Source organism: Scleropages formosus, chromosome 1, assembly GCF_900964775.1.
Source record: "Scleropages formosus chromosome 1, fSclFor1.1, whole genome shotgun sequence".
NCBI lineage: Eukaryota > Metazoa > Chordata > Actinopteri > Osteoglossiformes > Osteoglossidae > Scleropages > Scleropages formosus.
In genome coordinates, this window is record NC_041806.1 from 37,590,161 (window position 1) to 37,616,551 (window position 26,391).

The 26,391-nt window shown below is 46.6% G+C and overlaps 1 protein-coding gene across 6 annotated transcripts in view; it reads left to right on the plus strand.

The window, feature by feature from the left end:
* Positions 1–26,391, plus strand: part of dnmt3ab (DNA (cytosine-5-)-methyltransferase 3 alpha b) — a 144,331-nt gene that overhangs the window by 21,523 nt on the left and 96,417 nt on the right. For 5 of the 6 annotated variants that reach the window (XM_029250489.1, XM_029250493.1, XM_029250502.1 and 2 more), the window contains one exon: positions 2,970–3,074. In XM_029250489.1, the coding sequence (XP_029106322.1) occupies positions 2,970–3,074 (105 nt within the window). Of the gene's footprint in view, positions 1–2,830; positions 2,877–2,969; positions 3,075–26,391 lie in introns of those variants that run through there. The other variant, XM_029250499.1, reaches the window with a different exon arrangement.

The window sequence follows — 26,391 nt, forward strand, 5'->3', positions numbered from 1 at the left end:
ACAAAGGAACTAAACTGCCATTTTACCACCACATTCATTATGATTTCCTCAAACAGTTAACGTGGTGCTACAGGAACAGAAGCCATTTAGAATCTGTGACCTCCCTGGACCCCTACCAGTGGCACATGGGTTCTTCAGGTCGGAGGCTGTGTGTGGTGTTTAGCTCAATGGCAGCATCTCTGCCCTTTCTGCAGAGCACAGGGAGTGTGGGTGTGATGCTGGAAGCCATACAGTAAGTCCAGGTGGAGACGAGAAACGTGTGTTTGCTTTGCAGGCAGGAGCCTGATCAGTTATGAATTTCCTATCCGTTTCCAGCCCCTTCGTGTGTCGGTTGAATCAGGTAATACTCCTAAGTCTCTCTCTCTCTCTATATATATATATTAATCTTTTTGTAATTTAATTTATGAAATGTGTCAGTAAATGTTTTTCCTCTGGTGTTCAATCTCATGATTCACATCTCTCTGGATATTAGGGAAATAAGGTGTCTTGGGCAGTTACACGTCATATACGTATTAAGTGTATTTAACTTGCACAGTCCCGTACATCATTATGGGTGGCTCGGAGGTGTAGTGCCAGAGCGTCACGGTGCCCGAGTTGTGCAATTGGATGTAGGTTTGATTCCCGCTCAGCCTGTTGGGTTTGCATGTTCTCCCTGCGTGCGTGTAGGGTTTCTTCAGGTGCTCTGGTTTCCACCCACAGTCCAAAGACATGTTTCAGGTCAGCTGGCCACTACACCTCTGTGGTACAAACTGTAAAAGACTGAAAAGGGTCTGCATAGTGCTGTTATGTGCAGAAAGGTGTGATGTATTTTAACTTTTTCTCATTTATTTTAATTAGTAGTGAGAGTGTATTTTGACATTATGTGTTATTTCAACACCTTAGTCTCTGTTTAAGTTACAGCTTCTCTATATTTCTTTACTTACCGTTCACAAATTTGTTGTTGATAGTACCATAGCTCTGTAAACTGGTTAAATAAATATGTTGATTAAGTAAACTGTGGAAAAGCTTAAGGAAACAAAATTAGCAATGAAGCAGTTGAAGATACGGTATATTTGGTGTATCATCAGTCTCATGGGTGGAAAGCGCCAGCCATCCCAGGAAAGTTCAGCACGTGCGCGTGAACCGAGCAAGTCGTACAACGTGCAGCACTTTCCCTTGTTTCTCAGCTGAGAATAAAAAACAAAACGGCCGAGCATTAATGTGCCTGGAACGGCATTTCTGTCAAATATATGAAATTAGTACTAAAGAAATGTACATTGAATTTACGCTGATTGACCCATGTAAATAGTCTCGGGTAAACAGGCGAGTTATTTCTCAGAGGAAAGCTGCCATCGGGCGGATTGGAGCGCGCGTTATCCTCCAGGAAGAGGCAGGTGTCCTCCGGCCGGTAGCGGCGTCCCCGAAGAGCGGAGAGGCTCAGAGGTTCTTACAAGCTCTGCCATCCGGGTTGCCTTCGGCGGACCGGTCTTCCAGGTGAAGGGCGCTGCGACGATCGGCGTCTTTGCTGCGTTCTCGCCCGTGCCGTCGCAGTGAGGTTGCTCCGGTCCAGACGGCACCGATGGCTGCTTACACCACATTTATATGACCCCCTTCCTCCCCCCCACCATCCACCACAGGGGTCCTTTGTGGTCTGGGAAACGGGCTTTAAAAAGGGGAAGACGTGGTTTTGTTAATGAAAGAACGAGAAGAAGCCTGGTAAATTGCCTTTGTCATGTCTCATCAGGAGTCTGTATGTATAGCCTGCGCTCAACTTGAACTTTTACTTCATTTCATCCAAGAGGGGGGGTGGTGTCACTCACTTTTTATTTTTCTCTCTCTCCTGTCAGCATCACACAAGAGGAAATCATTCTTTTTATACAAAAGGAACCTGAAAGCATAATTTCTTTAAAAAGAAAACCTACGGGGGGCAAGGGGGGCATGCATGTTGTTGTTTATTGCGACGCTCGTGAAACTGATTTTTGAAAAAAAAACTCAACCTCTTTCACCAAAGTTTGTAGAAGGCATTTTAATGTGCTTGGTTAGAAACAGTCCTTTATTTGGTGCTTTACTTACAATAATTTACACATGTACGCAGCTGGATGATCAGTTCAGGTTAAGTGCCTCGATCAGGGCTACAGCAACAGCGGCTAGGAGTCGAACCCAGGTCTTTCGCTTGCGAGCCGTTAGCTCTATCCGCTATACCACCTGCTGCCCCCAGCCAACTACTTGTTTAACAAGGCCCAGCTTTTCTTTGCATTCTTTTCCGCTATGATTTGTCTTTCGTGTCTAAATACATTAAAACTGCCGCAACTGTATAAATAATTGGTTTAAGAAAATATGCAGATGTGTTTTTGCTCTAGGGTTTGTGGTCCCCGGAGGCCCCCAGACAGCGTTTCACAAAGGTCGTCCCTTAGTCGGCCCTAATGAGATTTAATCGCTTTAGCAGACAGCGGGGCAGCCAGTGTACATTTGGACAAGCGCATTACTCTCATATTAATGACCCACCGCAGGTTTCCATAAGGATTTCTAGCGGCACGGTACACATATATGCCGATGTTTCCATTACAACAGTAAAACCCATCTCTTCTCGTGTTCGCATTCCTTACCCCCTCTGGCAGCCTTCCCATTCAGCTGGCTGCACGCTTCACCGAAAGGATAAACGTATAGAATGTGCGCAGAGTCCTTGCCTTGGAAACGAAATGGCTATCCCACGAGTGCATGCAGAGGCCTCTGCTTGTCCCCTTCCGTTTTTGTCCCGCTGCGGAATTCCATCACATTTTCACTGCTGCAGCGATTGTTATTTTCATATTTATATCCTGAACCAGATGCACTCTGTTCGTAGGGGTGGAGGGTTGGGGGTCACTTTGGGGGCAACTGAGGACAAGCTGTATGGAGAGGTACGGTATGTGCTGGCGTTCTTATTTTTTAAGAGTGAAAAACAGCGTACGTGTACATACGAGTACGTGTCGTCTGCTGCCGTTCCTTTGCAGAGCGAAGACCGGTCGGACCAGGAGCGCTCGAGGGAGGACAAGCTGGCCAACAGTATTCCCGCCCGCAAAGTGGGCCGGCCGGGTCGGAAGCGCAAGCAGCTGCCGGTGAGTAGCGCCGTGCCCCGGACGTTTGACCGCCAGGCCCACCGAGGTGTCCGGGTCTCGGGTTGCGGACCGGGGAGGCCGGCCGGCCGGCCGACTGGCTTTGTCGTGGCCTGTAGGCACCGAGGCTCAGGCTGTCCGCTCTATGGGAACGCACGCAAAGCCTCTTTTAGTCATCCTACATCCTACGTCCGCCTGCTTCCGGGCCAAGTCTCTTTGATGCGGAGTGGACCGATCTGCCGAGGCCTCTCTCACGGCACTCCCGGCGGGCGGGAGGAATGGGCCCGGGTACCTAGCGCCGTGCCACATGTTGACTTGTTAACTGCCGCGGTGAGGCCGAAGCGTATTTTATATTTGAGGTCGCTTTGGCCCTGTTGCCTGTTTTCAAATCTCGTTGCTTCTAATGAGTCAGTTGAAACATAAGGCGTCCGCACGTTGACGTTTATTTGACGATCGCTGGAGTTCACGGTAAATGCCGCTAATGGAAGAGGAAGAAAGACACGGCGATATATATGCCGTGCCGCGGCCCCGCGGTCGACACTGTGCGGGGGCCCGTGACGCCTCTATCTGATTGGACGCGCTCCAGTCACATGCGTCAAGTCCTTCTCCATTGTGTGAGCGCTAACAAATGGACATTGTTTTTGTCCTCGTGCACGGGCCTCCGGGGACCCTCCCGCCGCTCTGAGCTCGGTGCGCGGCTGGGGGGGGGCCCGGAGAGAGCAGGGGGCTGCCGGGGGTGGATTTGGCAGCTTTTGCGAAGTCACATGCGTCCGCACGCTGGGGTTGGCCCAGCTCTGCCAGAACGACATCCACAGTGTTTACCCGTACCGCGCTTGACCATTTAAGGACATTTAAACCGGAGTCCCATATGTCTCGTTGAGCTGAGCATAAAAGCGATAAAAACCCTTGATGATATTCGTATGCATTTCAAAAAGTTTCTCCAGTGCAACAGTTATGCTGAAATAAAAGAAACTCTTTGCTTTACAGATGTTTCATAACCAAAAATGACAGTGATTAACGTTCTATAATCAGATGCCACAGGATAATGTGTGTAGTAAGTGTTATGAAGGTATTACTGTATATTTTTCTCTTTACTGTGTTACAAAGTCCCTGCAGAGTGCAAAAAAACATGCTCTCTACATTTGCATAACTTGTATTATGCCTGTGTGTTTTAAACGTAATGGTTTCTTTAAAAAAGCACGTCAGATTTGGTGCTGAAACCTTCTTAAATAGCAAATCTCTACTTGTATCTCTACTTTTAATTCATATTACCATGACATACATTCTTCTAAATTTGTATTACCATAACATCCTGTAGTACAAAATAAAGAAATTCTCTGAAACCACAGTTGCTACATTGTTTTTTGCCTTAAGGACGACACAGTGGCAAAGCGGATAGCACTGCCACTTCACAGTGCTTGGGCTGTTCTTGTCTAGGTTTGAACCCAGTTCACTCTGTGTGGAGTTTGCATGTTCTCCTCATGTGTCCGCTTGGGGTTTCTCTGGGTACTCTGGTTTCTTCCCATTGTCCAAAGATGTGCAGTTCAAGTGAATAGGCTACCCAAAATTGCCTGTAGTGTGTGCATGTGTGGAAACCCTGTGATGGACTGGTGTCCCATCCAGGGCGTTGCCCCCCATCTTGTGCTCAGTCATTCCAGGATAGGCTCCAGACCACCCTGACCAGGACAGGGGCTTTGGGAAAGTGACCGATTTTTGCCTTAAACCACTACACACACACACACACACACACACACACACACACACACACACGTCAGAACCGCTTGTCCCATACGGGGTCACGGGGAACCGGAGCCCAACCGGTAACACAGGGCGTAAGGCCGGAGGGGGAGGGGACACACCCAGGACGGGACGCCAGTCCGTCGCAAGGCACCCCAAGCGGGACTTGAACCCCAGACCCACCGGAGAGCAGGACTGCGGTCCAACCCACTGCACCACCGCACCCCCTCTAAACCACTACAATATAATTTAAAATACACACACACACACACACTTACTTTCAGAACCGCTTGTCCCATACGGGGTCACGGGGAACCGGAGCCTACCCGGCAACACAGGGTGTAAGGCCGGAGGGGGAAGGGGACACACCCAGGACGGGACGCCAGTCCGTCGCAAGGCACCCCAAGCGGGACTTGAACCCCAGACCCACCGGAGAGCAGGACTGCGGTCCAACCCACTGCGCCACCGCACCCCCTTAATTTAAAATAATCGGAATATTTTAAAAGACACTCAGTGATACTTTTACACTTTCACCCACTGGGAACCGAAGCAAAATTCCTTGTATGTGTGTGCATACTTGGCCAAATAAATCTGATTATTATTTCTAGTGTACTATTCTTTCAAGTATATCTCAATTTTCTGTGCCCATGACCAACTTTGAGAACTGTTAACAGTTACGTACTGCAGCCAAACACGTTCAATGTATATTGGCATGCACTAAATCAGTCTGGTAAGATAATGTTACTTTATCTGTTTAGCGTTAATTTCCGAAACTGTGAAACTGCGACAGAACCGAGTAAGCAGTATGTCTTGTTTGGATGCCTTTGAGCTGTGAACAAAACTTGAATCAATGTCAGAATAACAGCCGATGTCATGGTTTAGCTCCAGAGCCTCAGCCATCAACAGCTGAGAACGTGTCTTGTGCGAGGCTTCTATTGATGCATTTTTTTTTTTATTATTATTATTAAAGGCTGTTCACTTTTCAACTACAGTGTTATGCACTACTGATATTGACCTGATGTTACATTCTGAACATTAATGGGAGGGGAGGTCAATATCAGTAGTGCATGTTTTACCGAATTTATTCTTTCCGCGTTTTCACATTACGGCGAGCCCTGTCGTAAGTACATTTTCGGTTACGTAAAACTATGTATTTGACCCCTTTCAAGTGCTGTATACCAAAACACCACATTTCTCACGAGGATTAAGTGAGCACAAGTTGCCCCTCTCTGAACTGTACCTTGGCTGCTGGTGGGCCGTTGTGTTTTCAGCGGAGATATTCGCTGCAAGGACAGTCGAGGGCACGTGTTCTCCCGGCTCCTCTCCATCCCTTTGCCACCGTTTTCACTTGCAGCTCAAACAGTTTTACCGCTGAAAGTAAAACAGGAAAATGCAATGTGAAAGTGAGACTTCAAAGTAGGAAAGACCTCTCAGTAGAAACAGTGTGATCAACTGCAGCTTACGGTCCCTGCCGCCAAAAAATGCATGTTGCTTGAATTTTGGTTCAACACACACACACAGAGATTATCCAGTACAGGGATATGGATATTTGCCTCTTTCTTCATGGAATCCAAAGCTTAGTAATCAGAGTTTTAGGTGATCATATGTTGTAACCTGATTGTCTGAAGGAACTCATTGGATGCAGTGACCATTGATTGATTGATTGATTGGTTGGTTGGTTGGTAATCTCATTGTCACTTCTACACTGAGGCTTTAAGACCTTTGACTTGTGCCCTACGAAGAATAAAGCTAACTAAGAATAATGTTGACTGGAAAAGAAAATCCCACATTGGATCGTTGTACTTTTTCAGGACATTTAACACCGAATCTCAGTGTTTAGAATCACATCTAGACCTTAAAACTAAAGTGCAGCCTCCCAGACAGATGGTGTAGCGATCACAAGCTGTCCTAAATATTTTATTATTCCAGCGTTTGGCTCTGCAGGCGTCTTTATGGCATAGTGTTACAGCGTATGGCTCGGGCCAAGAGCCTTCAAGGACATGTGAGTGGAAAGAGTGCAGCGCCCCTATGGAAGGAGGCTCTCTTACTGCGGCCGTTGGTTGCAGGGTCTCTGCACTGATGTCTTGTTTTAGAGAAACTTTTTCTTTTCCAAGAAGTAGGCTGGCTAATCTTAGATAGTTCTCACTCTGTTCTTGTGTTATTGTTGTTACTGCATTTCGTTGAGCGACGTACAGGTTTTATCGGGCGATGCAATACAGTGGTGTTTCGGAGAGCTGCGGGGCACATAAAGAGGCATGCACTGAACAAGAATGTACTGCGCTGTTACAGTTTCACACTGAAGTGTTTCTCTTTATTGTTTTTATTCCTATTTCTCAAAAGTGTCGAAAGCGACTTAAAATGCTAGCTTTGTACGCTAAACTTTTTTTACAGTTATTTACCCATTGACACAGCTGGGGAGTTTTTACTGGAGCAGTTCCTTGTTGAAGTGTATTCCAGCAGGAGGTGACATTTGAACCCAGATTTTTCTGTTGCAAGGTGCGCAGGGGTGACAGTGTGTAGCACTGGTGCCTCACAGGGCACGGGTTGGTCCCCGTCTAGTCCGTGTGAAATTTACATTTTCTTGCCACATTTGCGTGGGTTTCCTCTATATATGCCGATTTCTTCCCGCGGTCCGAAGTCATGTGTTTCTGGTGAATTGCCATTGGTGTGTGAATTTGGAGGGGGCGCGGTGGTGCAGCGGGTTTGGCTGCGTGCTGTTCTCCGGTGGGTCTGGGGTTCGAGTCCCGCTTGGGGTGCCTTGCGACGGACTGGCGTCCCGTCCTGGATGTGTCCCCTCCCCCTCCGGCCGTGCGCTCTGTGTTGCCGGGTTAGGCTCCGGATCCCCGCGACCCCAAGCAGCTTCAGCCAATGCGTGCGTGTTTGAATTTGGGTGTATTTGTGTGTGGTCCCCTTGTGACAAAGTGGTGCCCAGTCTAGTGTGTACCTCGCCTCACGCTCTACACCCGTGGGATAGGCTCTGGACCCCCATGGCGCTGCATTGGGCAAAAAGGTAGGTATCAACAGTGAGTAAGAGAGTGAGATGTAAACGCCATGCTACCTGCTGGTGTCGCAGCAATGGACCTCTGGAATTGCGACCCAACCAATATTTTTGTTTGTTTCACTCCAAATGCTAAGTTAAACTTTGTCTTTGCCGTCATGTTGTCTGGAGTCACGCACTTCACGCTCAGTATCCATCTCCTTGAGCTTTACCTCAACCTAACCAGTATCGTCCCACGCCCCCCGCCACCGTCATCCTCCCATCCCGGTCTCCAGCCCAGCAGCCCAGAGCAACAGATGTGCCCAGGGAGAGCAGCGCCTCCACGCCTTCGCCGCCGTCTGTTGCAGTTAGCGCTAGCGCTAGCCCGCGCTACTACAGTCTGTTTTGACGGCTGTGTGTCTGCGACCTAGAACGGCGAGGCCGATTGTGGGTCACTGGGTTACTGTGGCTGTTGCATAACTCTTTTTGCTTTCAGATGCCAGCATCCTTCACACAGTGATTTTTGTTGCTCTTGCTCTCTCTCCCTTTTGCTCCCTTCTTGTCTGAATGGATTATGATTTTTCTCCTGTTTGTTTCTTTCAGACATCATCTCTTATGTTTCCTGAATGCAGTGCCTTCTTGTCTGAGTAACCGGTGTTCCCACCGAATTTTCATTAAAAAAAAAAAACGTTATTGCGTTGAAAATGCTCATTCAAATAGGCAAACGTTGGTGAACGTAGGAAGTGTGTCGAGGCGGTGTTTGAAGTCTACATTTGCACGATAATAGCAGACATAGTAAGTTATATTTAAATACCTTTTATTGCGGTACACTTTTGGAACAGTGAAATAAGTGCAGGGACAGAATGGCTGTATAATCAGGCCCCGACCTGCACTGTGACTTTACATCCTGCAGCACAGAATGCTTTGATCTAATCCCTTTGACAGGTAAATTGTAATGCATTTTTTGTGTAACATCTGCCTCTTTTTGTCTTGCTGACAAAGGCTGTTTGAGCTCAGAATGGAGAGCCTTCCATCCATTGCATGGCTGTAAGCGCTTGTAACGTCCATGCGGACTTATCGCGGAAGCAGGCAACGCGATGTGACCTGGAGAGCCGTGACGCATCGTGTCCGGCCCCTCGACCAGCGCTCTGTGTTTCACTTGGCCGCTTTTCACGTACAGTGACTGAGACGCATTTGCTGAGCTGTGATTTTAGGTTCTCGCTCGTCTCCCTCCGTTTTCCATTATGACAAGCGTGTAACACGCAGGGCTTTTTCCGCCGCTGCCCCGTGGGTAAGCCTCAGCAGTACAGAGACAAAATGCGGGGAATCCTGGGAAGCAGCCAGGGCCATGGATGGATGTTCTCGCCTTTCCCCCTGGGGCTACAGGTAGTTTGCTATTGAGATCTGATCGTCTCGCATTCAGAAGGTGCCAAGTTTGAATCCAAAACTCCGCCTATAGTAACTTTGGTCAAAGTGCCTCCCCAGAATTCCTACAGCAGAAATTGCCAGCTGTATAAAATGGGTAAATAATTTTAAGCAGCTTTGTGTACAAACCTAACGTGCTAAGTTGCCTTAGGCAAAAGCATTAGCAAAGCAAATAATAATAATACTTTGGAACAACTTTATTCTTTTTAGCACTAATTTGTTATTTTGTAGTACAGTGGTGTATGCGGGTTATTTCAGCGTAGTGGGTGTTTAACGCACGGTCGGTACACGGTATCGCTAAGTCTTTGGAATAAATGTACCTCTTTGTTTGTCCAGGTTTCCACACAAGCTTGACTTAATATCGCACGGGAGTTGTTGGCAGCGTGGCCCTGCTCCCGGCCCTGCTCCCAGCCCTCCGCTCCGCGCTGCGCTTTACTGTGCATGTGGTTTCACAAAGCCGGCGTCAAGTTGTGGCTGGTCCCCGGTCCCCTGGACGGAGATCCACCCGCTCTCCATGTCATAAAACAGCATGCACTCATAGAGCTGCTTCTTGAAAAACATCTTTGACATTTAAAAAAAAAAAAAAAAAAAGCCAAGCACTTCTACTTTAGCACATTTATTAGTTGTGATATCACATGTAATTTCTCACATAAAACATCACAGTTTCAGTCTGTCAGTGCCGTTGAGCCAAATACTGCATTTGCACATACGTTTAGCTTGGCCCCGCAGTGTCTTCCACATCGCTCCGACTACAAGACAGATTTTCTCCTTCCCTGGAAGGCTACTGGGCACTTCTTGCTGAAACGCAAACAAAAATGCAGCGCGTACAGATGTGCAGAAGGCGCCGAAGTGTGTGTTAGGTTCAGCTGTCAGCTTAATGGTAGATGCGAAAACACTTGGGAACATGGCCAAACAACGGGCAGACTTTTCCCAACCAGCGTCAAGTGAGTAGCTGTTTATTTACCTGCAGCAACGCAGACGAGATCACTGATAACACACCCAGGTGACAAGTGAGAAGACAGCATGGCAGCACAGCACGTAGCGCTGCTGTTTCAGCACCTGGGTTCAGGACATGGGTTCAGTCCCTGCTCAGTCTGTATGGAGTTTGCATGTTCTCCCCGTGTCTGCGTGGGTTTCCTCCAGGTGCTCTGGTTTCCTCCCACAGTCCAAAGACGTGCTCTTCAGGTTCCCCCATAGTGTGTGAGTGACACACAGAGAGAGTGTGTTCCACTGATGTATGGATGAGTGACCCAGTGTAAGTAGTGTATCTAGCAGCGTAAGTCACCTTGGTGAATAAAGTGTGTGGGCTGATACCACTACATGGAGTTCGTTGGAAGTCGCTTTGGAGAAAAGTGTCTGCTAAGTAAACAAATGTAAGACAGAGGTAAGAACATTGTAAAAGTCGAGCATCATTTAAAATGTTGTAGGAGAATGCTTCAAAAGTGTAGCGACAGGGAACTGCCTCGGCAGAACGTAACCCTATGGCTCTTTTGGAGGAAATGTGTTTCTGCACTGCAGTTTACTCACACAATCCTAAGATCCTTGTTTCAGAGAACTGGAGGCTTTAAATTGCCTGTAGTGTGTGCATGTGTGAATGGACATGTGTGTGATGTCCCATCCAGGGTGTACCTTGCCTCACACCCCATACTGCTGGAATGGGCTCTAGACCACCGAGACCCCTGCAGTGGACAAATAGTTATTGATAGCTGTTCAGAAGAGCCATTCTAAAGTACCTGTTTAACTAGTTCTCTAATTTACGAGATGTTGAAGCGTTACTCTACCAAAAGATAGAGCATAGAGAATGTGTACTCTTTCTACAGTTGAATGTGGAAACCACTTTGCATCTTTGTTTTTTTCTCTTTTGTTCTCTTTAATGTGAAAGCTGGAGATACGGCTAATATATATACTTGTTATGGATTACACCTGCTGTAGCCCACTCATAAATCCCTCTCAGGTCGGTCTCATTAAGCCTTTCCTCTTATTATTTTCAGTGCTCGCAGTTTGTGAATGTGGTGTCTTTGGGCTGAGACCAGAGCCCCATACTTTTATGTCACTTCATGAATTGATTTGCAGCATCATTGCATAACTGTAGTCTATTGGCCCCTTAACAGTTGGGGGAGCTGTACGCTGTGGGAGCCCGATTCAGGTCAGCTCACTGCTACAGGAGGCTGTCGGTGAGGTGGGCTGGGCCCCAGCATGCAGGCCAGTTGGGGATGGGGCACAGACTTGTGGATGTCCTTCTCCCATGTGCAAGCAACTTCCTGACGCACAGCTGGACTCCGCAGCATCTGCCCGGTGCCAGATCTCTACACCGAGGCTCTGGGATCAGAGGGAGCGAGCGCTCGCTCTCTCCACGGAGATGCTCCACTTCCTTCCCTGACCTACTCATGGTTTTTCCAAAAAACTGCATTTGGGAGCTATATTTGGAAGGACCTGAATCACTGCCAGCCCCCCTCCAGTCAAGCACCCTTAACTTCAACCAGAGCAATGGGACCGTTTTTCTAGGTCAGAGATGGATGGAAAGGCGTGACAGGCAGTGGGGAACAAGGAGAATGTTGCACCCTACAACGGGCTGGTGTTCCATGCGGGGTGTACCTCACACCCTGTGATTCTGGGATAGGCACTGAACCACCGTGACCCAGGACTGGACAGTTGTTTATTGATGATGAATGCATGAACAATATCCATCCATCCATTTCTTGCCCGCTTGTCCTACAAGGGTCGCAGTGGCAATAGGTAGAGCAGAGTGGCCCAGACGTCCCTGTCCCCTGCAACTTCCTCCAGCTCAACCTCGGGGTTCCCCAGCCACTCCCAGGCCGACTGGGAGATATAATCTCTTCAGTGGCTTCTGGGTCGACCTCGGGGTCTCGTCCCAATTGGCCATGCTTGGAATACCTCCAAAGGGAGGCACCCTGGGGGCATCCTTGCCAGATGCCCAAACGCCTCACTCTGTCACGGAGAGCGAGTTTCACCACCCTGCGGAGAAAACTCATTTCAGCCACTTGTATCTGCGATCTTATTCTTTTTGTCATTACCCAGAATTCATGATCATAGGTGAGGGTAGGGACATAGACTGACCGGTAAATAGAGAACTTTGCCTTATGGCTCAGCTCCCTCTTCACCACTACAGGCCGGTATAGCGACCGCCTTACTGCTGCTGCTCCCAGACTGCAGCCGATCTCACGCTCCCTTCTCCCCTCACTCGTGAAGAAGACCCCAAGATACTTAAACTCCTCCACCTAGGGCAAACTCTCTCCCCTTACCTAAAGGGGGCATTCCATCCTTTTCCGTGGGAGAACCATGGACTCAGACTTGGAGGTGCTGATCCTCATACCAACCGCTTCACACTCGGCTGCAGACCGTTACGGTGCGTGCTGGAGGCATCCATGTGATGGTGCCGAAAGGACGGACACACACACACACTCTGAAGCTGCTTGTCCGAAGCAGGGTCGCGGTGAGCTGGAGCCTACCCGGCAACGCATGGCATTAGGCTGGAGGGGGGAGGGGACACACCCAGGACGGAACGCCAGTCCGTCACAAGACACCCCAACCGGAACTCGAACCCTAGAGCCTCCAGAGAGCAGGACCCGGCCAAACCTGCTGCGTCACCGCACCCCTGCCGAAAGGACATCATCCACAAATAGCAGAGCCACCACCCTCTTGACATCGGCTGCGCCTTGATATCCGGTCCATGAAAACCACAAACAGGAGTGCATGAACAACAATAATATGTAAATAGGCTGGTTTAATTTTTTTTATATTATCAATACATTTAAAAGACTTTCACATGATTTATCTGCCTAAAAAAGTGTGTTCTGTTGTCCTGTGTCTGAAGCGAATGGATCTTAGACAAAGGTCGTTTCATCAGCCTAATGATGCAAACAGTGTGCTTCCACTTAAACGGCGCAAAGGTAGCGAGGCAGTGAAGTGACCACTCAGGAGGGTTTTTTTTCCACACACCCTGATGGAGCGGCGCTTTTTTCATTCATCCTTTTTCAAAGTGCGCTACGAAGAAGAAGCCCGCGCCGCAGTGCTTCATTTTGTTTCCTCGGTTCATTTTAGTAACTGAATGATTGCAAGAGGATGCTCGCGCTCGGCGTGTTGTGAGCCCATTCCGTAGCGTTAGAGCTGTCGCCTTTCAATGGAAATGTCCTCGGTTTGAATCTGCGCTCTTGTTGCAGTACCCTTGATGAAGCTCCAGGAAAAATGAACCCGCTGCATAAATGGTTGAATCATTCTGTGAAGGTTAGCGTGAAAACATACCATCGTAAGTCGCCTCGGAGAAAGGTGTCAACTTTTCATGGAGCCTGTTGGAGCACCACATGTCATGTTGGGATCATTGTCTGAGGTGGAGCATGGTAACTGGAGATAAATGGTCTCTACACTGCAGGCTACACTCCAGGGTGGTCCTCTTCACTGTTCTCTTCTAAGAAGAAACCGTTGTGAAAGACTGAAGGTTATAAATCCGCAGGTAGCTCTCCAGGAGTGTTGGTTTTTCAGAGAAATGTTGAGAACTGTTGGCGTGCACTTCTTCTTTAGTCTGAGGTCTTCAGTTTACAAAACATGGAAACCTTCCCAAGGAGGCATGTAATGTTTCGACTTCGGTTACCCTTGAATCGAGCAACTCCTTGTCCCTCTAGCTCCGGATTTATTGGAGATCCAGCGCTCACGCAGGACCCGTGTTTCATTCCATGTTACAACACGGAGGACACGATGGAAATGTAGTGCAAACAGTCGGCTTGTTTGCACCGAAACTGGGCGTTGCTGTACCGCAGTGCGTCCTTTGGGGTGGTAAAAACAGCGTACGAATGTGAGAGTGGACTGCACAGTCAGCTTCGTTGGTTGGTGTTGTTTGGCTGCCTGGTGGTGCGTGCGCACACACACACACACACACACACACACACAGACACACACTCAGGCTAGCAGTGCTCGTGACACAGATAAATAGATTACAGTGTACTTTAGCCCTCTGTTCTATTTAAAGCAACATTATCCTCTGCCGCCCATCTAATTCATGCTGCTCAACATGGCTGAGCAATGAGCCGCACTTTCCTCCAGTTTCCAAAACACGGGAACATTTTTTTTATTTTTTTTATTCCACCATTCCTCAGTTCACACATTTGCTCGTTTTTGACGCAGTTGTGAGGAAACGGAAAATTGCCTTTGTATGAATTTTGTCTGTTGCTGATGTAGGCAGTGCAACGCACAGATAATTTACCTTTGACTCAGAGCCTTCAGTCTATCTACCTTATAGTGTCCTTTACCGTAGTGCGGGTTTGGGGCGCACTTGAAGGGTTCTTCCTGGAAAGAGGAGTATTTATAGAAGTCTGTAGTGAAATGGACACACGTGTTGTGTGTGCTTTCCTTGAAAATGAGATGTGGTAGTGATAAATGGGGCCGAAACGGCACTGTGCAGCAAGGTCTAGTGCAGGCCAAGGGGGTGTCCCGGTTCCGCCCCGTCGTCCCCCTCCCCAGGGGAAGGATCGCTCATGTTAGAGGTACGGGAAGACCCGTGAGCCGCAAAAATCAGTGTCTCTCGTCATTACTAAGCCCCAATACTTCACTGGCAGCATAATTCACTGCGGTTCTACTCGTTGTAACTGCTTTTTTTTTCCCTGTGTTTTGTCCCTTTTTATTCTTAATGAAAAATCCTACGGTAAATATTTAATGTTTTATATGCTAAATGGGCAACATATTTTCGTAATGCCAAGATATAATGAAAGACGTTATGTTGACTGCATGATAATGTGTTCGTGAGATAATTTAACACAAAATACTAGAAATGACAATTTTCCTTTTCATCAAGCGATTTTATTGTGCTTCCTCTCATGCTGGTTTCTCCGTTTCTCTGTCATTATCCCTTATTGGCAGTTTGTTTCTTTTTGTCTTTGCCACTGTCCGTGTATAATCATACAAATACAAAAAAAAAATAAGAAAAACATACAAGTCGGGATATTAACAATACTTACACTGGTGAAAAAATGTCATCTTCCAGCCTGAATGTCCTGGGTTTAAATCCCACGTCCTGCTTTTGGACCCTTGAGCAAAGTATTTACCCTCAGCTGCTTTAGAAACATAAAGTTGATTAATATAGGAGGTCTCTTTGGGCAAAATGGTTTCAGATTAATAAGTAATTGTTAATATCTTGAGCAAAGAAGTGTTTGAAAGGTTACACTTCGGGAAAGTTAGAACACATGCGGTTTAACCTGATATAACACCATTCCAGGAACACGCTGCTAACACTCTGTGATACAGGCAAACCCTACAAAAGTAACTTATTTGTTTATTGAGCTGCTTGCTCCAACGTAATCAATCCGATGAAGCAGCAGAAACATTGAATCGCAGTGGTTGGTAAACCAGGCTGTCACAAATTTAAGCGGAATAACTAGTTTGGTTTTAAACACTTTGAGTATAAGATGCAGGGAGTTTTGCTTCAATGATGAGAATTTCTGTGAACGGAAGACACTTGTAAATGTGTAGCTGGTGGAAAAAAATACCTGCAGGCATAAAGAATATCCAGTGGAATCCTTTAAAATGTCTTTTTCCTACGTTTCCATAGAATATAAACAGAGTTCATCAATTCACTCTTACATGGAGCATCAAAGTCCAGAGAGGAACAAACAGATTTGACCCAATGGTCTCCTTGGCTGTAAAAATATACTCTGCTGTTTTTCTTTCATCTCTGACAAGATTATGTTGTGGAAAAAGAGAAACTTGCATGAGTGAGAAAGGGAGTTTAGATTGCTGAGGTTAAATGGGATCACTTTGTTAGGAGGAAAAAAAAAAAAAGATCTTTGGTGTTTTTTAAACTATTTTTGAAGATACGAGAATAACGTCCATGTATTTACAAGTGATAGGATGGTGACTGACATGATTGCTTTTCATACACATAATTTGCAGCGGACCTCAAATGTGTTGAAAGAAAAGTTTTTCTCTAACTTTGACGGCTCTTAAATTATAGCTTTGGCAGCACAGGCAATTTATTTTCAAATTATAAATCAAGTTTAGAGGACATATGTCTTCTTAAGCAACTGATATTAATAACTGTAATCAAACGAAAACACTTAAGAATGTGAAATATTAATCAAAATGCTAGAAAAAGTGTGTAATCCAGTTCACTGTTTGCTTTATTTGTAGTTAGTAATGGGCTTAATAATGGGTGTATAAGAAGTCCTATGTGACATGTGAGTAGTTCACTCAGAAATTTTATTCTGATGCACTATTCTTTCCTAGAAAGAACCAGAAGTGGTAAGACAATGAAATACACACACACACACACACACACACACACACACACACACACACTTTCTGAACTGCTCGTCCTATACGGGGTCGCAGGGAACCGGAGCCTACCCGGCAACACAGGGCGTAAGGCCAGAAGGGGAGGGGACACACCCAGGACGGGACGCCAGTCCACCGCAAGGCACCCCAAGCGGGACTCGAACCCCAGACCCATCGGAGAGCAGGACCCAGTCCAACCCACTGCGCCACCATGCCCCCTTGACCATGAAATAATCGTTTTAATGTTGTTCAGACATGAGTACAGTCTACATCTGTCTACAGTATTGTGTGTATTATGTGACTAAAAATAAAATTGCTTTGCACCTCGTAAATTCTCTGAAATCAAGGGAAAATGGAGAAATGTAGAACTTAATCTTTCACAGCTGCTTATAATTAGGCACATGTACACTCCCCCCCCAGTTAAACCCTGTATATAGTTATATAAACAATGTACACTGTGATGTAGTTGGAACACGCAAATCGTGCAATTTCTCACTTACTTTATTTTCTGTAATGCTTTATATAGGTCATTTGGCTGCTGTAGGTTACAGGCCGGCAGTGGTAACCTGAAGCTTGTCAGTTCAGGACCCAGGAAGGGACCTGATGTGTGGTTGATCACCTTGAGCAAGGTGTTCCACCTCAAGAGGTTCGGTATGATCCAAAGTGCATCATAGGGTAAAAAATTCTTAGGCACTTTGGATACAACTGTCCCCTAAGGATTAAAGTCATAAACATAAAGAACATACAGTGGCTGTGTTTGCCTGACCACAGTAGAGTCTCTGAAGGATGTGAGAAGTGGACTATGTTGTTATTATTATGTATTTGTTCCTTAGCTGAAACTAAATATTCTTATTGCATCAGTTCAGGGTAAGAGTTAGGATCCAGGACACTACAACAGGACTGGGGCTTAAACCAGCATACAAGTCCGTATCCTTAACTTGTCCTCTACCTTCTCAACTGGCCCTTGTGTTTACAGGTTAGCTCAGGGTGGTTTAAGAAGGGCGCCCGTTGTCCGTGTGCAGCAATATTTGTTTTCCTCTTTTCTTTCCTCATGTCTGTACAGAGAGACACTTTGTTCTTCCCTTACTGGCTCTCTGATTAATATAAAAGCACCATGTTCTCCCACCCTGAAATTTCCAGTAACGGGAAGACACTTTGCGTTAGGACATTTTACTCTGGTACGGAGGCACTCCATTGTGGTGTTTCACATCATGCTGCTCCAGAGCAAAGCTGTGCACCTTGTCATGAACTTACATCGGGATTGACATGGGCCAGGAGGTCGTGTAGCAGTTAGGGTTGGTGCCTTCAAATCAAAGGAGCTAGTTTTGAACCCCCTGCTCCCACTGTAGTACCATTAAGCAGGGTACATTCCCTGAGCTGGTGCAGTAAATGCAACCTGTGATTCCAATGATAAGTCATAGGAAGTAGCTTAGCGTTCAAACCTTACACTTTAAGTAGCTGTGGACAATGGCTTCAGCTAAATGAATAAAACCTAATCAAGAGACATTTGTAACACGTGTCTCGTTTCAGCTCTTCTGTTGGAAATTCAGAAATGTGAGGGCAATTAAGGTGAACAAAACCACTTTTATTTAGCAATTCAACAAGTAGATATGAAATCTCCTATTTGAGACACATGGTGGCACAGCGAGTAGCGTTGCTGTCTCACAGCGCCTTGGTGATGTAAGAGGATGTGGGTTCAATCCCACTCAGTCTGTGTGGAGTTTGCAGCTTCTACCCTTGTTTGTGTGGGTTTCTTCCAGGTGCTCTGGTTTCCACCCACAGTCCAAAGACATGCTGTTCAGGTTCCCCACAGCGTGTGAGTGTCAGAGTGAGTGTTCCACTGACGTATAGATGAGTGACCCCTTGTAAGTAGTGTATCTAGCAGTGTAAGTCACTGTGGTGAATAAGGTGTGTGGGCTGATAATGTCACATAGAGTTCATTGGAAGTCGCTTTGGAGAAAAGTGTCTGCTACGTATGTAATTTAAATAGTGTTTTCCTTAGTTTGTTCAACTAGTGGTCAAATCAAAGCTGAAACTATAATTTTTAGTCTTTGCTGTTGACTTGGCTTTGGTTTCAGCTGTATTTGAAAAGCTTTTTGTGTGTACAATGTTGTTATGAGCAGTGTAAGCAGTGACTTTGTAGTAACATACACAGTTACTTGATGTCACTATAAATAGCTCCTTTAAGTAAAAGCGTGATCTAATGCGCCGCGCTCGTCCCCCACCCCTGTAGCGTGGTAATCCACCACTGCGCTCCCGCAATTAACACGTCCTTGCCGTGTGCCTTCGTGAAGGGCATTCAAAATAATCACGCTTAGATTGGGAGTCAAGCTAGCAGCTGGCACTCAGAGGTAACCTAAGCGTGCCATAAATGAGCAATTTGGAATTCTGCTGAAGGAATGGCTTGCACAGGTCCTAGTAGCACCCCCCCCCCCAACCCCCAGCCTAGCTCCTTTTACAGATGAGTGTCTTTCCAAGCCGGTGTTGTCATCAAAACCGCCCTGCGCAAGTCCTGCTTTCTTTTCGCATCAGCAATTAAGCATCTAGTAGAACTCCCCCCAGATGGGCTGGTCTGCTGACTGCGGAGGGGCGGCTGTCCACCATGGAGCCATGTTGCCAGCTTGCAGGTCTGATGACACGAGACAAAAGGGAACAAATCAGTGTCCCCAGTGTGAGGATCCTGAAGCGCCAGTCAGCTGATGGCAGCTTGTTGTTTTTCTGCTGCAAGAACTGTGCATTCCTCACTCAAGAGCTGCAAGCTGGCAAAATTACATCTTGCCAAGCCAGTGCCGGGATCACCGCATTCCTGGCGTGTTACAGTAAAGCTAGTTCTTTTGAGTCTTTACGTATGGGTGGCACAGTGGGTTCCTCCTACTGGTTTCGTCCTGCAGTCCAAAGACGTGTTTTAAACAAATTCTTAATTGCCCATAATATGTGTACGTGCGTGCGTATGTGTTGCATTGTTCTGCAATGGACCGGTGTCCTCTCCGGTATGTACCCTGGAACACACCGTGTCACCCAGGATAGGCTGCAGACTGCCATGACCCTGCTCTGAACATGCCGTTATTTGTAATGGATGGTCAGATGGATGGAAATTATTATGTACTGTTCATAAAAGACAATATGAGAACTTTGGTCAGTGTAAATTTACATTTATTCCTTTAGGGGATGCTTTTCTCCAACGCGAATTACAATTGTTCACCCGGGTAATTTTAATGGAGCTGTTTCAGGGAAAGTACCTTGATCAAGGGTACAGGAGGCAGAGTTTGAACTTGCAGCCTGCGGGTCCAAAAGCAGCAGCTCTCACCACTACGCTACCAGCTGCCACCGGTGTACGTGCTTAGTGGATGGATCAGTGTTTCTTATATCATCACTGACTGAACCATTTTGGTGTCACTGCAGCATGATGAAGAAATTCGACGGAAGAAAGGTGTCGAAGCTTTTTCTGCTGGTCACTGTCTGTTTCCAGCTGACTCTTTAACCAGACCACCTGTTGCTCTCTCACTTTTCACATGTCGGGTTGCATACTTGAGTTTTGCTCCTGGAGCTTTACGGAAAATGATGATGATAATTTTATTAGAACAGCAACACACAGACACGCTTGTCCCATACGGGGTCGCGGGGAGCCGGAGCCTACCCGGCAACACAGGGCATAAGGCCGGAGGGGGAGGGGACACACCCAGGACGGGACGCCAGTCCATCGCAAGGCACCCCAAGCGGGACTCAAACCCTAGACCCACTGGAGAGCAGGACCTGGTCCAACCCACTGCACCCTCCTAGGACAGCAACTTCTTTCATAATTTCTCCAAGCAAGCTCCCAAGCTTAACATCTTTCTTTAATAATTATCAGTTGTAGAAACCACTTAATTTTGTGTTCAGCATTCCCCCGTGCTGGATTTAGTATGTTTGTTTACATGTCAGACATACTGTATGTCTGGCAATATTGAAAGAATTTGAAAAGGTGCCTTTTTAAATAACACATGCTGCAGTTTAACCAGAAACCTTAGAAATCATTTAGTACGATTTCGGTGTTTTCTTAGTTTGTCTCTCTTTAAGTGATGGGCTGAAGGGGCTCTTCGAGGGCAGCTTCATTGCCGTCGACACACGGCTCCATGTGAGGTCACAGCGGCTGCGCAGCTGATCGTGTTCCCTCACAGCAAGGCTGTTTTAGAGCACCGCCCCGGGACACAGGAGCACATCCTGATGGCCAGATGGAAGTGCTCACATTGAATTCCAGTGCCCTTGAGAGAATAGGTCCCTGCTAACACAGAGCTCTTCGCACGGTATCCGACGCGTGTGCCACCTGCAGGGAAAGCCTTGGCATCAGCTCGAGAACGCAGCCTCGACGCGGTTCGATTTAGATGTTTTGTTTATAACTTCCCAATTCCGTGAGACAGGATGTGGCCATTGTCATAGCAGCATGTCTGTTTTATTTCTCTTGAAGATGGTATCTAACACTGATTGAAACAGGGAGTCTTTTTTTTTTTTTCTTCAATCTCTACAGTGCTTTTCCAAGCTGAAACCATTAAGTTACTCATTTGAAATATAGCTGTGTTTGATTGAGGAAAACAACAATGGTTTCATTATGGAGACCCGGGTGCCATTTGAGCAGTTTTGCTATTCATCATTAGTAAAACATTGCTGGGGCTAAAATCGGGCACCATAAGTTCAAGATAGACACTTTTCTTCAAAAGCCTTTGTTCACTTACCGTCATTTCAGTTCAAAACGTTTCAGTTTAGCTATAACTGTAACGTGTTGTTAATGCGATTGAAGTCGATTGTGCGTGGCTGTGTTTCATTGGTCCCTTGTGTTCTGGTTGCTTTCTTCCCACAGTCCAAACCCAGGCTGTACAGGGGACGTGATAACTCAGAAATGCCCTTGGTGTGTGTGTGTGTGTGTGTGTGTGTGTGTGTGTGTGTGTGTGTGTGTGTGTGTGTGTGTGTGTGTGTGTGTGTGTGTGTGTCAGTGCCCTGTGATGGACTAGCATCCCAACGGGGGGGGTGCCCTCTTTCATTCTCACTTCTTTTTGAGACTGGCACCACTTCACTGCAAGCCCCTCTCAATAAGGTGTTGGCAGCAATAAATGAAAATGAAGGAACTGATGAATGAACATTCTGACATACTAGTTTTTCCTGTTTGCTGGACCTTTACATACACGGAGACGGACTCCTTATGTTGTGTCACGTTGTCGGTCGACAGCGCGGCGGATGGTGCGAACACGATTTCGCCGAGCTGTTTGACAAAGGGAAGTTGTTCACAGACGGATGAGTGCAATGCAGGTCTGACCAGCCTACATACTTAGCGTACGGATCTCTTTGAGCCTAACCGCCCGTAAGTCCTTTTGCTTGCTTACGGATACTTTTTAAAGTCTTTTACCCTTTTAATGCATGCTGTCGTGCTGTAGATCCTCCTTAATGACGACATCGGGTAATGTATTGGTAGCATAAGAGCACGACCTTTAACTTGTCGTAGTATGGAAAGAAATATTGTTGGCGTTACTGTAAATTCTGTGACGGCTGCACGAGCTCCAATAAGCTCTCTTGTCCCGTGGGCTCGCGCGCCATGATTTTTGTTGGGACCCAGAGTGCGACGCTGGGTTCTCTTGGAGAGATGACCGCTTCGGGTTTCCTTTATCTTCATTACTGTACTCTAGTAAAGTAGAGATGGCTGCATCTTCCGTATGACAATGACACGTTCGTCGAACTTTAAATTTGCCGTAAATCTTTTTAATTAGATGTTGCCGCTCGGGAGACGCATTCAGCCGTTCGCTGTCTGTTTTGCACCGGTGCGTTCCGTGCCCCGATTTATTTTCAGCTGAAATCTCGGCTTATCTGAAGCAGAGCCTGAACGAGGCGCTCTGGGGTCTGTGCGGAGCCCCTATCTGGTTAAGGCCTCTCCGCATGTGTTCGGCCTCAGGAATAAAGTCATCTGACGTCTGAATGCAGTTGGAGCTGCTTATTAAAAAAAAGCAAAATATATGATCGGTCGGGTTGCTGGGCAGGTGTACCGATGAACGTCGTCTCTGGTAAAATGGTGACTTGACTTCAAAGCATGTTTCTTGCCTACCTTTCCAGAGTTTTCGACCTGGCAAGTTATTGATTACAAAGGGTTTATACACACAAGGGCTGTTGTCAGGTTAATGTTAGGTTGAGTAAAATATTGCTGTGGTTCGACCCCATGAATCATTACCCAAGTCCAGTTGGCCAAATATTCAAAGCAAGTGAGAGCAGTGGCTAATTTAATAGTTTTGAGGGACAGGTGCTTTTTGATTCCTGGGTTAAGACAGATGTTATACGTCTGTTTATAAAAAAAATCTTTCACATTACTTGATGTGAAAACACTGGACCGCATGTTAGTGTTCGTTCAAAATACTGGAACTGTGTGTTTACGTTACATTCTTAGGAAGAGGATCAATACTCCTACAAGGACATTTATGCTTGTTTTTCAATAAGCAACTTGTATGCAAATTCAATTATTCACGAATAGCGTGTTCACTTCAGTACCATTTAGGAAGTATTATACAAAGGAACAGATATTTTTTAAAAAAATGGACTCCGTACTTTTCCTTTTGTTGTTTGCAAAATGTACTTTATATCCATTTAGTGGGGTTTTTAAGGCGCTCAACCATTTTCGGTGATTTTTGTCTGTGTTTTCCGTGATTCACTGAACCTGCTGCGCTGTAAAACCTCGCAGACCATGGAAAGGCACCTGCGTATAGAATGCAGTACCTGTCAGAAGTTAGAGTACCACCTGGCTAATACTTGAATGTGCTGAACCGAGCAGAAGAGCGAAAGCAAAGGCACCCACAAAGTGTCCTACGCGTCTTGGAACTGCTGCCGAGGAGCTGCGCAGACGTCGGCTGACTTCCTGCTCAGCCTTGTTAACCGAATGGCTCATGACAAAAAAAACTAGTTTGCGTCAAGTGTGCCCTCACATTTGACTGGTACTGTGTGGTAATGCTAGCAGATGCAGAGAATTCTCTCATAGGTGGGAGGCATCCTTGTCGGTTACACATGATGTTCGTGGACTCCACTAAGGGGCCCCTTCTGAGATGCAGTGAGCAATATGGTGTGATTAAATGGCCTGCAGGTGAAAATTTGGGTTTGGTACACGGACGACTGCTGACAGATGACACTACCGTGGCCTAACAGTCCAGTCACAGGCACCTGGCATTGCGTGATGTAGGTCTGACATCTGACCTCCAGAACGGCAAACCACGGAGACTGCGGTCCTCCCCTGTGCCAGCCCGTCGCCGGGCGCCTCTGAGCTACAGCTTCATGGCCCGGGGCGAGCCCAGGCGGTTATTTATGACCCCAGTTGGGCTTGCTGACATGGGCACGGGCCATCTGCCCGGTCACATCAACAGCGGGATCAAGAGTATCATGTAAGGGTAGCTGCTCCGCCAGTGGACAGTGAGCGATAAACCAATAAGGAGCACAGTGTGTGTTCAAGTTGGTATTTGTCTCTGTTCACGTGCGCGGCCTGTGCTCGATTGGGGTAGCCGTACTTCCAGCTTAAATGAAGACAAAGATATGAATACAGTTTGGTGATGAGTTGCTCATCGGCGTTGTGTTTTCGGCAAAATCTGCGGCGCGCGTAGTCCACTGCAGGGTTGAGAAATATGTTCCCAATGCCGGCTTCTATGCATGTTTGTACTTCAAGGCCGTAAAGCAGATGGCCCCTTTGGAGCCGAGCGTTTACAGGCACCAAAGTGATTGAGGTCTTGTAGTGCTGTATGTTGAAATTGCACATTTGAGCGTGCATATTTGTTAAATAGGAATGCAGCTTTTGTTTTTTTTTAGTATGCCTTAATCTACTCCTGTCATGTGGTTTTCATTAGTAGAATAAAATATATCATCGCTGGAGTGCATTCCTAAAGGATTGACACTTTTTTGTTGGTTTACTGTTTGGATTTAAACTTCTGTTCACCAGATATGATTGTACACAACATACAGAGAGCATGCATACGCTTTCCCACAAAGCAGATACAGGTGGTATTGCTAAACATATTTTTCACTAGAGGAATCATCTAAAATGATTAAAAATATCTCTGGTTTTTTTGGGCAAATACTCATATTTTTTGGGCACCAATTAATAAGTACACTTAAAGCTAGACCAAGGGAAATTAGCAAATCTCCGTCCACATTAACGGTATCATTACTTAGAACCTGAAGCCCCTCTATATGTTACTGTGCTAAAGGACACACTTTCCACTCCGTGCTAGCATCATATAGTTGGGAACCCTTGCACTTTATGGGTAAGGTCAGAGGACAAAATGCGTCAAGGCATCTCGCCATTGCATGCTATTTTATTTCATATACAGTATTGTACCATTTCCTTAGGCAGGAAATATAAATTGAATATAGAGCTTTCCAGTGAGTCTGGGGTTCGAGTCCCGCTCGGGGTGCCTTGCGACGGACTGGCGTCCCGTCCTGGGTGTGTCCCCTCCCCCTCCGGCCTTCCGCCCTGTGTGTATAGAGCAACTCATCTGAAGTTTTTGGGCTCGTCTACAAAGCACAGTGTTTTCAGCAGAAATTTGTCTTATCTCACAGTAGCACTTGCAGTATGACTCCAAAGACTGCTCAGCACATCTGTTAAGGACATGACCCTCTCTCCTGTCCTCATTAGGTAAATCACACAATGACATAATCAGACTAATGTTAATACTTGTGTTTTAGCATTGACTAGAGGAGCAAATGTTGTACTCGAATGTGCCGTGCGGCTGGGATAGCGGTTTCTCTTTCCACTATACAGGTTTATCCATTATTACATTTCATCGCACATCAGATAGATTAAAATGTAATGTACTCTGCCGTTCTTCCGAGTGTTTGAATAAGGCTTAATGGGGAAAAAAAAAACCCCTTCGTTTAAATATCGCAGGCATCGTGAGTACTTGAAAATGCTCGTTTGTCCAAATTTGGAATACTTACAGAGCTATTATGTTCTGTTTCATTCTCATACTGTGAATTGTTTGTTTTGCAAACATAAACATTTATTGCGACTCTTTCGACATTGTACAAATAAAGGGTTTAACACAGCCTTTTTTGTGATGGACTCTGTGCAGCAGGGATTTCCTGGAAAGCAACAAAACAGTCCTCTGTGGAATGTCCCAGACTGCCAAGACACATCAGATGGAGATGCTCAGAATTCAGTTACAAGTGTGGTTGTATTATTTTTAACATCAATAATCACCTTTGTGCCCACATCGGGCGTTGTATGAAAAGCGTTGCTCCTTTCTGTGCCAAATGAGATCAGCCGTTACGCAGTGGGATGCTGTTATACAGGTACAGTGTGTACAGTGTTCCGGTTTCCCCAGTGCAGCACAGTATTTCCTCTTATACGCTGTGAAGTTGCACCACTACGTTTCCTTCTGGCTTTTAAGTCATCGGATAGGATAGGTGGACCTGCTAATGAACCTTCTTTAAAAAGAAAAAAAGACAGGCTAAATATAACTACAGTATTCTTCCATGTCTGAGTCCTTTTCAGGAGCACGCTGGCGCAGTGGGTAGCACCGCTGTGTCACGCATCCTCACAGACCACACCGTGTGGAGTTTGCAGGTTCTCCCCATGTTGGCGTGAGTTTCTTCCATGTGCTCCAGCTTCTTCTCACAGTCCGAAGAATTGGACACCGTAAATTGCCCTCGGAGGGGTGCGGTGGCGCAGTGGGTTGGACCGCAGTCCTGCTCTCCCGTGGGTCTGGGGTTCGAGTCCCGCTTGGGGTGCCTTGCGATGGACTGGCGTCCCGTCCTGGGTGTGTCCCCTCCCCCTCTGGCCTTACGCCCTGTGTTACCGGGTAGGCTCCGGTTCCCCGTGACCCCGTATGGGACAAGCGGTTCTGAAAAAAAAAAAAATTGCCCTCGGTGTGTGTGTGTGTGGTGTTTTACCCTACCTCTGGGACA